The sequence below is a fragment of the Crocodylus siamensis genome, chromosome 3 (assembly GCF_052110815.1).
Source record: "Crocodylus siamensis isolate JL-2025a chromosome 3, ASM5211081v1, whole genome shotgun sequence".
Taxonomy (NCBI): domain Eukaryota; kingdom Metazoa; phylum Chordata; order Crocodylia; family Crocodylidae; genus Crocodylus; species Crocodylus siamensis.
This window is the reverse complement of record NC_143397.1, coordinates 34618526-34634689: the sequence shown is the minus strand read 5'-3', so window position 1 is coordinate 34634689 and position 16164 is coordinate 34618526. Positions and strand designations below refer to the sequence as shown.

The 16164-nt window shown below is 43.9% G+C and overlaps 1 protein-coding gene across 3 annotated transcripts in view; it reads right to left on the bottom strand.

Moving 5' to 3' along the window:
- FAM169A (family with sequence similarity 169 member A) overlaps nucleotides 1-16164 on the bottom strand; it is a 76825-nt gene that overhangs the window by 9923 nt on the left and 50738 nt on the right. For all 3 annotated transcript variants that reach the window (XM_090038097.1, XM_090038099.1, XM_090038098.1), the window contains exons 9-11: nucleotides 13850-13898; nucleotides 13128-13266; nucleotides 209-374 (exon numbers count right to left, since the gene is read on the bottom strand). In XM_090038097.1, coding sequence (XP_089894223.1) covers nucleotides 209-374; nucleotides 13128-13266; nucleotides 13850-13898 — 354 coding nt within the window. The remainder of the gene's footprint in view (nucleotides 1-208; nucleotides 375-13127; nucleotides 13267-13849; nucleotides 13899-16164) is intronic.

The following is a 16164-nucleotide window of genomic DNA, read 5'->3' as shown; positions in this document are numbered from 1 at the left end:
TGGCAGGGGCACTTGAATGAAAGCTTGTTCAAGGAGCATTAGGTGAAGCACCCCTGCCCCCATTTTGAAGCGCAGGGACACTGATACACAAGATGTAGGAGGCTGGTGGAGTGCAGTAATTACCATGTTCCAGCAGACTCTATTAATCAAGTATTACAGCATGTCGACGCAGACTCCCAGCACATTTACAGGTACACTCAGATTTTACCTCCTTCTCATCTTGTTTCTCAGATGGTGACGTACGTAACTCTTCTGTTTCCATTAATGATGTGTCCTCATCTTCAGGTACTGATTCTTCCTCATTTTCAACTGTATTGTCTCGTTCTTCTACTAACTCTTCTGAACTTTCAGATGTGCATGCAACAGGTTCAAGCCTGCAACAGGAAATTAGATGCTGTCTTTTATTTATTTTAGGTTAAACAAATGACTGCAGAGGTGCCATTTAACAATGAAAAAAGACTTTCCCACATAATTACTGTACTTACCCAAATCCAACACAGTTTCAAATTTAAGAGAACCCCAAAATATATAGATTCTATACATGGAAAATTTATAAATTGGTTATAATTATCCATTGGGGTGCGTGCACCGATAAAGATTTTTTTGGGCTGATACCAATGGCTAATTATTAACAAGCCATTATCAGCCAATACTGATTGCTGATATGCAGCCCGGCAGCTTGGAGAGCTGGTGTCCAGCTGGTAAATGTTGTGGGAGAAGGGGCAGGGGGAAGGGGCGTAGGGTGGGGGCAGACTGTGGCCCCTGCAGTGAGGGTGAAAGTACAGCTGGGGCTGGAGCAGGCTCTGCCCATGCTGAACGGGAAAAATACAGCAATTTGAATAAATATGTTACTTTTAAAAAAGATAACTATGCACTTACCATCTGAAAATACACCCCAGGGGAGCTATGGGGGGTGTGCCCCCCCTGGATCTGTGCATGGGATGAAGGTGGACTGCCACTGCAGACTGGCACTGGGCTCTTCCTGATGGGGGGGGTGGAAGGAGGGGGGTTGGCTCAGGGCTTCACTTAGGGTGGGTGGCAGCATTGTGGAGGCTATGGGGTGGGCTGAAGCCACCCCAGAATTCACTGTAGTCACCCCATAGCCCCCCTCCCAGTGCTGCCGCTGCTGCTTGCCCCAAGAGCAGACTTGGTCCAGCCCCACCACCAGGAAGAGCCTGGTGTTGCCCCTGATCCAAACCCACAGCAGCAGCCCACCCTTGCTCCACACATACCCCTCATGGCTCCCTTGGGGTGTATGTAGCAGCCTCTTGAGGCTCAGTCCCATGCCCTGCCCCAGCTAGGAAGCGCCTGCCCCAGCCCCATTCCTTCCGTCACCACAGGGGTCTCGATATGCCCCACCATGCCCTGTCTCCTCCCCCCACTCCGCCCAACAGGCTTACCAGCCAGATGCTGCTTTCCAAATTGCTGGGCTGGCTGTGCACATGCTGTAGCTGAATATGCACACGTTGCATTTATCGGCAACGTTAAATCGGCCACATCAGCCAAAAAAAAAAAAAGTCAACTGCCAATACTGTCAATTTTCATTTTTTATCAAAAAAATAAAAATAAAAATGGGGGGATCTAGTGGCCTGTTACAAACTAGTCAGGGGGGGACCAGCAGGCACTGAGGAAGTCCCTGTTCCCCTGAGCACTACCAGGAGTGACCAGGAATAACGGTCACAAGCTGGCAGAGGGTAGATGTAGGCTGGATATCAGGAGGCGCTACTTCACGGTCAGGATGGCTAGGATCTGGAACCAACTTCCAAGAGAAGTGCTGCAGGCTCCTACCCTGGGGGTCTTTAAGAGGAGGCTAGATGTACACTGTGCTGGGGTCATTTGACCACAGTAGTCTTTCCTGCCATGGCAGGGGGTCGGACTAGATGATCTACTCAGGTCCCTTCCAACCCTAGAAACTATGAAACTATGAAATCAGTGCCAATATAATATGGACCTCTATTATCCATGTATAGTATCTAATCAGTGGAGAGTCATCTTAATTTGTACCCCTCACTGCTGTAGTGGGAAATCTGAGTGTACCTGTAGATGTGCTTGGAAAAGCAGTGGCAGAGGGTAGGCAGTGGAGTCAAGCAGCCTGCCCCCTGTCTCCTCCACAACTGGCCCCTCTGCCACCTGCACCCCCTTGGCACTTGCTCTCCCCGCTGCCTGAGCCCCCTGGCACCACATACCCTCAGTCGCGGATCTGGCTCCAGTCCTGTTCCAGCCCAAGGCACAGAGCATCTAGTGTCACTGGCCCCTGCCTGGCCAAGTAGCAGTGGCTGCAGCAGCGGCAGCTCTTGCCCTGCCCCCAGCCTTGGCCAGGCCCCAGCACCAGGGCTGGAGCTGCTGACACCTGCCAACAAAGCTGGAGCTGCGACTTAGGATGACAGGCAGCAGGGTGTTGGGGGAGGGCAGTGGCTGCAGCTCTGACTCTGACCCCAAGCCTGGGTTAGTGTCAGAGCTGAAGCCAAAGCATCCACCTGCCTGCTTCCTACCTTGTACTCAAATTCAAGACAAGGGGCTTCCCCATTCCTCCCATGCTGAATGGGAAAAATACCATAATTTACATAAAGATGTTACTTTTAATAAAACAACTATAAACTTACCATCTGAAAGTAGGAAATCAAACCCCAAAAAACTGACAGTGGCCAACCCCTGAACAGATTACAATTTTTTTTTAAACTAGATTATTACTGCAGAGGTATATAAAACACAGGGTTCTCTCTATGTGTGAATTTAACACAGAAAAACAACCAACCAACATCTTCACAGGGACTTTCTGCTTTGGAAAATGCATCCCTTACTTACAGGAAATTTAGAAGATGTGAAGAAAAATAGCAATTTATCCCAATTCTAGTACAGTCTCATACAACTTTGTTGCTTGTTTAATTTTGTAGAACTAAAATGGTACAGGACCTATAAAGCGTATAAATGAATAGGTATTCAAGACAGCAGATATACCAACTACAATGGACAGGATACAAATGGCTAGAAGTGAACAGATGATGCAACCAAAAGGTAATGGTCTCTCAGAACATTTACTTTGCAGTACTTTACAGCTTTAAGTGCCTTTAAATTTCATATACGAACAAAGAAACAATAGTGTGCACACCTGGATTGTATCAGGTTACTTCATACCACCATACATTTCATTATCTTGCTACTGGTAGTGGTAGTGCATAAATCTCCACTCTCCTAATTTTGCGGTATAGCAGCCAACTTCTGAAATGCCCCAAAGGTCAATTCTCTGCAGCTAGAAAGTCATGAAGCATTATGTGCTGGTCTGTGAAACAGGTACTTTAGAAACACTGAATTAATTTTGGCTATTTCAGACACTGTCTAACATACAGGAGCACATTGTCTGAGAGTGCATAAATAGCAGCACAATCTCTCTTTGGTTCCATTTACCGCTTCACTGGGAAAACTTGTAGAGTACATGAAGGCACTCAGCTTGGAAATCTGATGAAATAAAATTTCTTCATTTTAATTGTGTCAGGTTTCTCTATGGAAATCCATCCCTGCTCATCAAGCCATGATAACAGATGCCAGATGGACATGTTATAGGAATGCAGGTATTTTACACAAGCTACATTCCAATTACTATGAAAAGGCCACTTGATTTTGTTTCCCTGGCTTTAACTTGCAGTGCTGTTGTAATAGAATACATCCAAACTCCTCTGAATCACCCTATGTTTTGGGGTTTGTTTGGGTTTTTTTGTTTTTTGTTTGTTTGTTTTGTTTAACAGACCCAAACAATCAAGTTTGAGAGATACTGAGTGAAAAGATTCTCCTCAGTTTTCGTGACAGATTTGTGGCATTTTGGCTGCTTATGGATGTAAAAAACAAAAAAACAAAAACAAAAAAACCTCAACACTTTACTTTAAACCCCACACTCCCCCGCACCAAACCCAGCACATGCCCATAAGAGGCATCACATTAGTGGAACCCGGCTGGTCCAATCTGTATAGATCAAGTGCTTCAGCATGGCTTTTTTGGCACTTCTATCTAACAGCCGACTGAATCAGCTTTAGATACAAGTGCCCACTTTATACAGACACTGCAGAGCCAAGCTGACCTAACACAGCACTTCTTCCAGTAAAGCCTTTTTTCCTCCACATCTGTCAGTGCCCTTTGGTATTTCTTTTTGTTTGTTAACATACCCCATGATATTTCTCTAGATTAATCAGTAATTCCATGTATACATAGCCTTACAAGAATTGTTTTAGCAAACAAGATGGAAGTCAGACAATTTATTGTATCCTAGCTTCTAGTTTACAAATACACATCCACATACATCACAAAGGGATGACCATAATTTTAGATCAAGGCATATTTAGACTTTGATTCTGAAGGAGACCAATAATTTCATCAATGAAGATTCTGCCTTGAGTACAGGGCTAGAGTAGATGACCTCTTGAGGTCCCTTCCAGATTTATTTCTTCTATGAGTCCAATACCAAAAAAGATTAATGCACAATCAAACTAAAAATCTGGGCTCGTCTATGTGATGGGATTTACTCTGTGCTAACTGGAACTCAGTAGCCTCATCCAAACAAGCAGGTAACACTTACTTCACTATGAATCACTGCTTCCACATGGGGAGATTTCCACTCAGCAGTGTGCAGGACAGGTGTCCCACACTCCTCTGCAGCATTGCCAGGTTCTTTCAGCACATCATGAAATATCTGGTAGCTTCCAGATAGTTTCCACTGTGTTCCACACCTGATGGAAATCTCTGTAAGTCCTACAATTCCTCTTATACTTTCCCATATGATTCACTATTCTGAGTAGCCAGCCACTTTCAGACTCCACATCAACCATCATCATCAACCAAAAACCCTTTGCACTACGATTCTATTAAATGAGAATACACAATGGCTTCCCAAAGATGTATGTCCCTGCTATGGAAAGGATTGCAACTTTTGAGGCCAAACACCAACTACAAGAAGTCTGGTTGCAGGTTTTGTAACAGCAGCTACAGCTACCCCTTCCAGCCGACAGCTGCAACAAGTGGAGGGGGGAAGCAGGATGAACAAGAACAATGAGGTGGAATAGTCATTTTAGGACAGAACTTTCTCATAATGGATTTACTCTGTGCAGCAGGCTCTCTAGGCTCACACAGTAACCATCAGGTAGTTGAGAGGACTGCGCTTTAGACACAAGAGGCCAAATTTTGAGCACTTTCCTGCACATCCAGGGACAGCCTGTCCTGGCACTGTAGAGGCATTACACCAAGATGAGAGTTTCTTTTATTTTCAGAAGAATATTGTCATCACCATCTGAAAACTCACAACCCCGACTGTTACTGATCAGTAGCTACCAGACTGATGTGGACAGATTGACAGTTAGGCCTATAAGAACCCACTCATCCTCTGCCATCAGTATGACAAAGCTTTTCACTGGACATATGGATTCTAGAAAAGCATCTGTTAAGTACCATTTAAAGCAGGAGCAGGATGACAGTGGAGCATAACTTTTGGAAACTGAAGGTAAATGCCAGCCACCAACTGGGCAGCTGGCTTGAATTCTTACTGCCTGCTGGGTCTTTACAACATCTGAGAGAACAAAGAATTGCCCCCTTCGCCAAGGACAAGGGGGAAGAGATCTAGGGGATTTCAAGTTGCTTTCAGCAACCCACAAGACATCCTCTCCTAAATGACAAATCAGGACACATTCTCAGGAATGCCTTGTGCAAAAACTTCATGCACAGTATTTATCATTTTGGAAGTATGCTTTGCTTTACACTTTTGAGTTGCTTGTCTGACACAGTCTGCTGGGCTACATGAAGTATCTGTTGCTATACTACATTTGTCTAGTGTACCAGGCAGCCATTTCTTAAACAGAATGATTCATGTGAATTCAGGGTGGGGGATGCATAAGCATTGGGTAAGGTGCTTTTGTATGCCTTTATTTTACCTAGAATGGTAGGCACAAATTTATTCTGGAGGAAATGTAGCAGTAGCCAAGGTTCCTTCCCCGAGTAGCTTTGTGGGATGTTGCTTTGTGAAGTCTTGCTTGTTTCTTTTGTGTGTCAATGAATTCTAATATTGTGGAACTTAAGCACTCAGTGGCTGGTCATTTTCACTGCTGTGGCCCACCATCTTAGGGGACTGATCGTCAACATGATCAATTTTGTTAGACATGCTTTGCAGTTCCTTTGTAGAGGTCACAAGCAGTGTACAACAATCTTCCTCTGTACAAGAACACATTAGCCACTACACAAAGCTAAAAAAAAAGAACTTTAAAAACAAAATCCCCACTCCCCACTTCACTTTCCTGAAGTACAAATGTGTGAATGCTGTGCAGCAGAAGGGGTTTGAATGAAAGGACAAGGTTTCAGTTCACAAGCTTTGAGCTTCTGGCTTGATGCAGAAAGCCAAACAGGCACTGTGACCGGCCTTTCCACATGCGCAGGAGCCTGGGGTTAGAATGCCATGGCAGCAACTCCACATGCGACTTGAAAGAATCATGGTTTTGGTGCCAGACTGGAAGAATCTGCAGCAGGGGGTTCTAGCGGTGGCTTGCTGCCCCAAAAAGGAAGAGCCTCAAAATTCTGTAGAACTGGAGCTGTTGAACCTCAAGGCTGGTGCAACACTAGTAGGTGAGCAGCAGTTCCGATATCAGTATCAGAAAGCGTGTGCCTGTACATTATCTCCACCAAGTGCCTCTGCATTGTCCCATCCATTTCTGCCATTTCCTGTGTAACGCAAGGCTCCTCTCTGCCGCCCCTTTTCTTCCAGTTCCCTGGAAACAGAGGGGCTCCTCTCTGTCCTATGGCTTTCCACCCTTAAGAAACCGCAGCCATTCTGAGACGCTCTCTCTTCTTCCTCAGAGACTTCTGCACAGTCCCTCAGTATCTCTTCTTTTTGCTGTTTTTTTTTTTAATTTTTCTTTTTTTGGGGGGAAAGGGGGTAGTTCTCTCCCAATATAATTCATTTTCAGGTTTGCTGGACATTGGGCTGTGGCTAATGGTGGTGTACCTATCGAGGTGCCTCAAGTATAGACTCTAATGCAAAAAGTAACAACCAGTTACTGTTCATGTTTTCAGCATCCAGACCAGCACAGTTACATTTTCTTCACGCTACAATTTTGCGATGCCATCCTTGAAGGCTCTTCCTCATCTTGGGAGGGTCTGAAGAGGGTAAGGTGCTTAAACTGAGACTCTGACAGACTTCAGGTGCCTGAAGTCCATAACCCCCACTTAACCCTTAGGTACCTGGAAGGCCATAGATGATTACGTTTTGAGTAAAGTTCCCAAGACTGCTAGAGTTCTGCTTTTGTTCATACCCATGGTTGCTGCCATCTTGGCAGAGCTGATCAGCCTGCCATCCACCTAACACAGCAATTCAATTTCTATCCAGAAAGTAATCATCCCTGCACTTAAATCCCCCTGAAGGCTGTGATCTGGTAGATGTATTCTGAGCACATACTGACAGCACCAATCAAACATAAGTCATGGTCACCTTCATTCAGAAACATGCATCAATGCCCACCTTTCATATAACAGTACAGTGGTTAGATCACTCACCCAGGGTCCAGGAGATTGGAGTTTGATGCTCTCTACACAACTTGAGGAGTTCGAGTTCCTATCTCCCAGTGTGCTAACCATCAGGCTATATGCAGATTTAGGTGTAGGGCCATTCTCCACCCTTCTGCTGAAGATATGCAATTATGCAGTTAAGAATTCAAGATTCCTTAGGTCAGGGACCTGATAGGCATTATATTTATCACACAATTAAAGTGTTAATCATGTAATAAATTGTAACATACCACATGTCCAGCCAAGTTATCACAGGATAAAATGGCAAACTAGCCACAGTGATGTTCCACATTTAATACAGAACATCTTTGTGGCTGTTCTGTATTGTGCTTTAAATTTGAACACCTGGCATACAGCCCACCATTGGGATGCATGCCAAGACTTTAAATGTCCCCATGCAAGGGGAGCCTATTGGCTTCCTGTGGCAGGGTCATTTAAAAGCCACACTGCAGGCCACTGCCAGGCTCACAGGTCCATGGCAGCTCCATCACTTACTGATCTCCAGCTCCGCATGCTCCAGTGCATGTGCAGCCAGCTACACACTCTGGCAAATACTGATTTAACTAAATAATAGGATTTGAGGAATTTTATTCCAGATTCCAGCAAGTGTGCATCCTACTATGCCAGACCTTTAACATCTGGCATGGAAGAGACCATTGTTAGGATCTGGGATAAAATTGCTTAGATCCCATTGTATTATTAAATTAATATCTGCCAAGGACCTCAAAGAGTGGACAAGAAGGGGAAGGGGAAAGGCACGACTACCTCAATCTTTTGGGGCACCCATAAATGTTGTGTCTTTGCTTCCAGGACGACATATGCATTTTACATTAAACGTCATTGGATAAAAACACAGGAACCATCCTAAGAGTACAGACCAGAACTGCTTAACAGTGGAAAATTGTCCCTGATCAATGGGACTAAACAGCAAAGGAGGCTGTTTATAAAAGGCAAAAGAAAACTGAGCAAGGTCCGCTTTGCTGTTATTCAGAACAGTACCTCCTAATGGGACATGTGGCTGGAGGTGCTTAGTAGTCTCGGTTGCAACTCAAAAGAAAGTAGCCTTGCTCTGCAATATTAGAATACTTTCAAGATCTAAAATTCCACTTCATATCACATTTGGTCATGCTCATGTGTTGCTCTGCCATTACTGCTACTGTGTAGTATGTGTGAGGCACAGTGAAATCCAGTTGCAGTTTCCTGTTAGAAGCACTGTGCATGGCATTTCCTACCTAGAGTTTGCTTACTCCTGCAGTTCACTTGATCAAAATCAAGAATCTGAGTCTACGATTTGTACTGATAAAAAGATTTTAAAAAGGCAGCCATCAGATCATGTAGTGATGACTTGCTAAGATCAGCTTTCATATCTAACTTACACTGATGAACCAATTTATTCACTTGCTTCATCTAAACCAGGAATGTTCCTCTAATCCAGCCCTGTAGGTTGGATGGGTGACACTGGGCCAATCTTCAGGTGAGATCAAGAAATGTGAGCCAGCACACAAGACCAGTACAGCAGGGTGTTTCCTGCAGTACACACTCCATGCTAACTCCCTGCCACCTGTAGTGTGCATGACCTGTCCAGTCCCAGAGGCAAGCATGTGCTGACTCCACTCCAGGGTTTGCTCTGCATGTGATACATGGGGCTGGCCCTGTGGATGGGCTCTGGGGTTGGTCCAGATTGGGTTCCAGGCTGTCTGCATGTGCTGAAACCAGCTCACAGGACGAGTCTGGGAGGGCACCCCATGTTGACCCTGTGCACCAAATGCAGAGTGAGCCCTGGGGTAGGGCCAGCATGTGCTGCATGCAGCACACATGGTTGGACCAGCTATGTGTGATGCACATGGCATAAGAGGCCAGCATGGGGTAACTGCCTGCTGGCTCTGATGCAACTTGATTCAGCCCAGCTTCAGAGCTAGTGCATATGGCTGTTCTGGCATGGGTGCTGCATACAGCGCATGCCCTGGACCAACTTCCGGTGCTGTAAGCAGCATCCGCAGCACTGAGTCCAGCCCACATGCAGAGACCAGCTCCGCACACTGCTTATAGCACACTGAACTGGTCTGAGACCTACAGGCCAGATCACAGAGCTCCGTGGGCCAAATCTGGCCCAGAGGCCACGTTTGATATTTTTGATGTAAAAACACCACATACTTGAATTAAAAATATGGAGTGCTCAGACCTTAAACACATTTACACTTCTTTTTTTTTTTTTTTTTTTTTCAAAACTGGCATAGCTGGTTCATGAACATACTGAAGGGCAGAAGGAGCCACCATACAAATGGGTAGCTGTGGTTAGCAGACTGACCACTGCAAAGGGCTCAGGTCAACTCTTACATTCTCACGAACTCCGAACACCTTATTTTTAAGTCCCCAAATCAGGTATGCATTCCTCCCCCTTTCCTCCCCCCATATGCTCAGAAGCATGTTATCCCCCTTCTCTTCCCACATCCTCTATCCACTGTTGCTACTGTCGCTGGCTGCCCCAGAGGCAGGGGTGGGGTTGGGGGAGGCTCCAGAGCTGCTCCTGCCCACTGCAGCTGGAATCTACAGAGCAGTGTCAGACAGGTTCCTCCTTCCTGCCCAGTCCTGCCGGGTGTTCCCTGCCAGCCAAGGAGTAGGCAGGGGGAAGGGAATCACCTGCTGCCACAACTGCTGTTGTAGCAAGAAACCCAACTCTTTTGCCTGTCCCCCCCCCCCACCAAATGTGAAGCTCCTCCATATGGCAAAAGCCCCTCTTTTAGTATTTGCCCCCTTTTGGGGATGCTTTCTCTTTTCTACCTTTTCTTCCTTCCTCTCACTCTTTCTTTTAATATATCATTATTATTTTTATATAAGGTGTATTTGTAGTAAAAATAGAGCTTGTAGACGCTTTTCCAAATGTACTTAAGTTTAAAAGTAAGTTGTACCATGTAACAATGTTAGCAAAAGCAGGAATCTCTATATGGAGCTGGTCCCTGAACGAATCATGTGGTTGATTGTGTAACAGTAGCTAGTATGGATAAGCATGTTAATATGCGGCAATTAACACCTACAAAATCAGAGACCAAGGAGAGGAAAGAATCAATAAAGAGCCAGGAATTCCCAGAAACTTCATTGTTAAAGGTATGGAAGCCCCTGTTTGAACTAATCAATGCTGAAAACAGACCCTTGGGGCTGAAATACCCCCTGATCAACAACTTCCAGAGCTCTATTCATCATGGCAGTGAATCAATCAAAATTCATCAATGGACTCCTGAGACTGCACGTACATGCGGACGTGACCCCTGGGGCTGACAGCTGCCATCCAGCAGCTACCAAGAGGGATGTCCCTTGAGGTCAACGACCCCTGATAAGCCCAAGACTTGGGGAGTCACCAAAGTCTGCCAGAGAGGGATAAAAGGCAGTGAAGAATGACCCCCCAGTGGCATCCTCTTTGACCTGACCAGCACCCCTGCCTGTCCAGCCAGAAGGACCAGCTGGTGACCCCCTTGTGCAGCAACATCGCACTGAAAGAAGCCTCAACTGGCCATCGACGGCAGACTCCAGCGCTTGGGGATAGGTATATCTTGACACCAGTGCTAGTGTTCAGAGCTAGCTACCGTGAGTGTGTGTGCGCATGAGTTAAGTTTGTGCGTTTGTGGGGATCAGCACCAAGGTTTATGATCTGACTTCTGCATCTGTCCGATACACTACAATTTTATGATGATCCCGTGAGTTGGTCCTTTGTAGCCAACACTGTCCCTACCTGAAACTGGCTCCACGTGCAGCTTTCCCCCTGCCCCCAATCGTCCTGGAATAGTGGGAACAGTGGCAAGAAGGGAAGGGAGGGGAAAGGAGAGGAACATGCCACTATGTATAGAGAAGGGAGAAAGGAGGGAAGATTGTTACCTGACTGAAGGAATTAAAAAGACCCTGTCTGTTGCTTCTGCAGTGTGGTCTGCCTTCCCTTGTGAGCAAGAGTGCAGTCACCCCTGCAGCACTGTTGCTACTCTCATAACCCCTTTGCAAGATCCTGGATCTGCCCATGGAAGGGATTAGCTTACAGCTATCCAAGATGGTAAAGTGATACCAGCATGCATCACAGCATGCAACACCAACCAACGCAAAAGTAACAATGCTTACTGGTCTCTTCTGCAGTGATGCTGGCAGCCTGAGTGCTTTCAGTGAAAAAAGGCTGGGTTTTCTTGAAAATTGAAGAGCTCCTGCTGCAAGGTGCATCTCTGTGCAGAGGAGTGATTGATCTCACAGTTGTGTGTCCTATTTTGTATCAGCCATGTCCAAGATGAAGCATGGTCAAAGCTGATTATCTCCTGCCAAATCCTGTTTACCTTCTCATAATATGGGCAAGTAGCTGGAGCACTGCCAGAGATCCGATGCTTTCCTTTGCTTTCTTGTAAGCAATATTCATATCCCTTATTTTAAAACAGCACTGCACAGTTTCTCAGTTATGACCCCGATTGGCTATCACATCAGGAATTACCTCATGCGTGTCTAGACTCGAAGGTTTTCACAACTGTTCCCTCTCCCCAGGGGGCAAGGTGATCCACAGACTCAGCACAGCTATATCCAGAAGCACACTGAAGCAGCACAGCACAGGACTAGAACAACAGGGTAGCTATGCCAACTGCTGGAGTGCTGCAATGTTGATGAACAATAACTGGCTGCACATCAACTTTTAAAACAGGGAGATGACATCTAGTCACCTGACCCTTCCCCTCAAAGCAGTAAAGGGCACACACATAAACAGCACATCCAATTAGGACAGGGCACAAAGCAGTGTGAAAGGGCAGAACACCAAAACAACTATATAAACAGTACTAAGATGTAAATTTATTCTGAAGTGAAATTACTACGGTTTCCAACAAAAACAAACCATAAGAAATGATGACATGAGGACACAGATCTTCTTCCATCAATGCAGACTGATGTATAACCAGACATGTAAGTAAGCTCTGTAAAGTCTGTGTTTATTCTGTGTTTCCCAATATCCATCAAGTTTATACAAGAAGCACAAACTATCATTTTTGGTGCAATCACTTTGCAGTTGACAGCTTGCTTTCCTCCCCATCAGATCAGGTAATCAGAAAATTTGGATCAAAAGCAGGGGTAGAATCACTTTTTCTGTCCAACAGAACATAGTTTCTCAACCTGTGGTATGCGTACCCCTGGGGGTACGTGAAACACAGGCAGGTTCCCCAGCACTCTCTCTTCTCTCTTGCCCCTTCCTCCTTTCAAAACTATGACAAAAATGTTAAATTCCCCAGTAATAATTTGGTGTCAGCCCTCCTAGCTTTGGCCAACATCACCTCTAGCCCAGGTACATACTTGAATTGTGCACCCCTGATGTAAAAGGTGGCAACTACCCACCCTAGATCAGACATCTGTCATATCACAGCCTTATGTACACAGCCCTTCTTCCAACATATGGCAGTAAATATCAAAACCCCTGGAAAATTGAGAGTTAGGGTACTTATTAAAATTTTCAGAAGTTAGGGGGTGCTTGCTACTTAAAAGGTTGAGAAACACTGCAACAGAATACAGCAGGTACCTATAGGCATTATATACTTCTAACACCATTGAAACTACAGAATGAAAAACTACAGCCTTACCCACTTTCTGATGCCTGATGAATGTTCTCACCCTCTCCTTGAGGAGCTTCAAGTTCAGATTCCTTGCTATTTTTTCCTATCCTGGGACGTTTTAAGTGACTGCTTCGTGTCCGAGTAGAAACAGGAGTAACAGCAAACTCTTAAAGAAACAGCAAAATTAATGGAAATGAAAAAAAACTACATGCACAAACGCTATCTTCCTAGATCAAGACAACAAAATACCTTTTTATTTCATTAAAGTGGCCGTGGATAGGGCCTAACTGAAATATCATTTCATTGCAAGTACTATTTTTAAGTGTACGGTGCCTTTCTTCCAGACTTCAAAATATTTGAACCAGAGGTAGGCAACCTTTTCTGGCTGTGGGCTGCCCCACCCCAGGTCAAAGGAAGGTGAGTGGGTGGGTGGGTCCTAGGACCATGCCACTGCTTGTGTCCTGTCCCCGCCCCCAAGGTGGCACAGGAAAGTGGCCACAGCAGGCACCCCATGTCCATGGATTGGATCCAAGGTTTTTATGGGCCAGAACTGGCCTGAGGACCACAGGCTGCTGACCCCCCAACTTAAACAATAGTTAGGCCTCACAACACCTCAAAAAGATTATAATATAATATCTAATTTTGTATATGAATGGAGGTACACAGAAATTAAAAATAGTTAAGTGGACCCCTATCCTCTAAAATACAAGGACAATACTGATAAATCAGCACTTTTTATTTTATTTTACCTGCAGAACTGCTTGCCTGCATGTCTGTGGTATCCTTTGAAGAATCAGTCTACAGAAAAAAACAAAAACCAAACATTCACAAGGTTATTTAAAAACAAAAACAAAACCTACTGAAGTTACCTCTTCCTAACTGAAACTGCTGAACCACCCAAACCCCAGTTACGTTCTGAAGAATTCATTCACTCAAAGTAGCAATTCCCTAGAAGAACAGCTACATTCTAAAGAGGGGAATGAAGAAACAAGGAAAAAGGCAGCAGCATCTTTTCCCCATAAGTAATCTGCTTTTCTCTAAAAAATATTTTAAATATATTTAAATTTAAAAGTTTCTAAATACATTTTTTTCTACATTTTGGTTCTGATATTTACTTCAAATTGTCATGCAATACAAGAGCACCTATTCACACAACATTATCAAAACTGGTAATAAATTTATTAACTCTTGTTACAGGTAATGGAGGTGATAAGTCAGGAAAACAAAAAACACGTGTTTGTGTGTACTAGCTAGAGTATGAAGAGTTAGAAGTCTGTTAAATTTGTGAATAAAAAGATTACTCTATCCATATCTAGAACCACCAATCATAATTCTATTTTATTAATAATTTTTAACATAGTATAAACTTCACTTTTAAAAGGCTACAATTAATTATATTGTCCTAGACTAGATTACCTAAAGTAGCCATCACTAATGATCTTCACAGGCACTGCTGAACTTCCAGTCACATTGTTCAAATAATATATTCTTCTATAAGGCCATCAGTGGTTTACAACCATTCTGTAATACATTACTATTTGAGATTGCTTCATACAAATTTTAACACAGAAGGATTGGTTTAGTTGTATATTAGTCCTTGTATTACACATGCAAGCACTTTTTGGAAAGTTTATCCTATCCTACGTTGCTCCCAAGTTCTCAGCAGGCTATGGAATTTTGTATTGTTAATGCGGTTCTCTGGAAAAAAGCTACCAGTGGTTTGAGCAGTTTGGAAGGAGTTGGGCTGTTTTGCCACGCTGACTCCCCAACAATCTTTCAAATCCTTCACAACATAGGCATCTCCTGTTTCCTTCTCCCTTCTGTGTATAGGAATAGGTGGTGACATTTTTGTAAAACCTGAATTCCTAGTTCACCACCCTGGAAACCTTAACAGCAATTAAATGCTTTCTTCCCCAATATAATTGTGTCACTGCATCAGACAACCTCAGCTAAACAGAGTTGTCAGAGATTTCTGCTTAGATAAGCAGTGGAGTCAATTGTCATTGTTACATTTCAGAGTTGGGAACTTACTGTTATGAATTAAAGCAGAATCAGAGCCATTGCTTTAGGATATTTACAGACTCAAAGAAAAAAAAATCACCATTATTTTCTTTTAGTTTCTCCTTTGGGAAGCACTTTTATTTAAAGTAGGAGCGCTAGCTGAAGTCATTTCACTTGGACTATGAATTTCTGACATCAGTAACTATTTTTTATGCCGAAAACCCTGAATCTGCCACCACTGAAGTCAATGGGAGCTCTGGCTTTCACTTCAGAGTAGTGTTAAGCTTTAATTTTGTAGCCAGCCTGCCAGCTACTGAAATAGTCTCTGCTTAGGAGCTTCATCTTGTTTACTACCAAGTCCATTTTACTTGTTTAGTACAACACAGGTTTACATGCATTAACATTCAATAGTATTTGCTGAATACCCTAGCTTTATTTTATAGCATTTCTGTCCCAAGAAACAGCTTCATAATATTTTAACAAAATTTTAAAAAACAGGCAGTCCTTGACTGGCAACATTTTGCACTTAAAACGTTTATAAATTGACACTGTTTCAACTTTCCGACGTCAGTTCCGACTTACAATGTTTGATCCAATTTCACCATGCCACCCATCTCCCTGGAGAACATCTGTCCAAACTTCCTTGGACACTTTAAGAAAGCAGACAAGATTCCAAAAAACCTGCAGCCAGACTCCTGAGAAGACTCCAGCCAAAAACCCTTCAAAAAGTTCAACCAAGAGCCCTTCAAAAAGTCCAAAGTCATCTCAAAGAAGTCCTTCCAAATCAACATGATTGCTATTTACAATACAAATACATTAATGTAGCTAGATCTATAATTGATCAAGTACAAAATTCTGGGGTATTTTTGCTGAAAATAGGGCATCAGGCCTTGGTTCAGGAATCAATTCCCCATTTATAACATTTTCTTATGAGAAAACAGATTCTGAGTTACAATGTTTTGACTTAAGACACGGTTTTCAGGAACCAATTGTGCAGTAAGTCTGAGGACTGCCTGTATTTCATTGTATATCCATATGTGGGCAAATTTAGCTGAGAATTCAA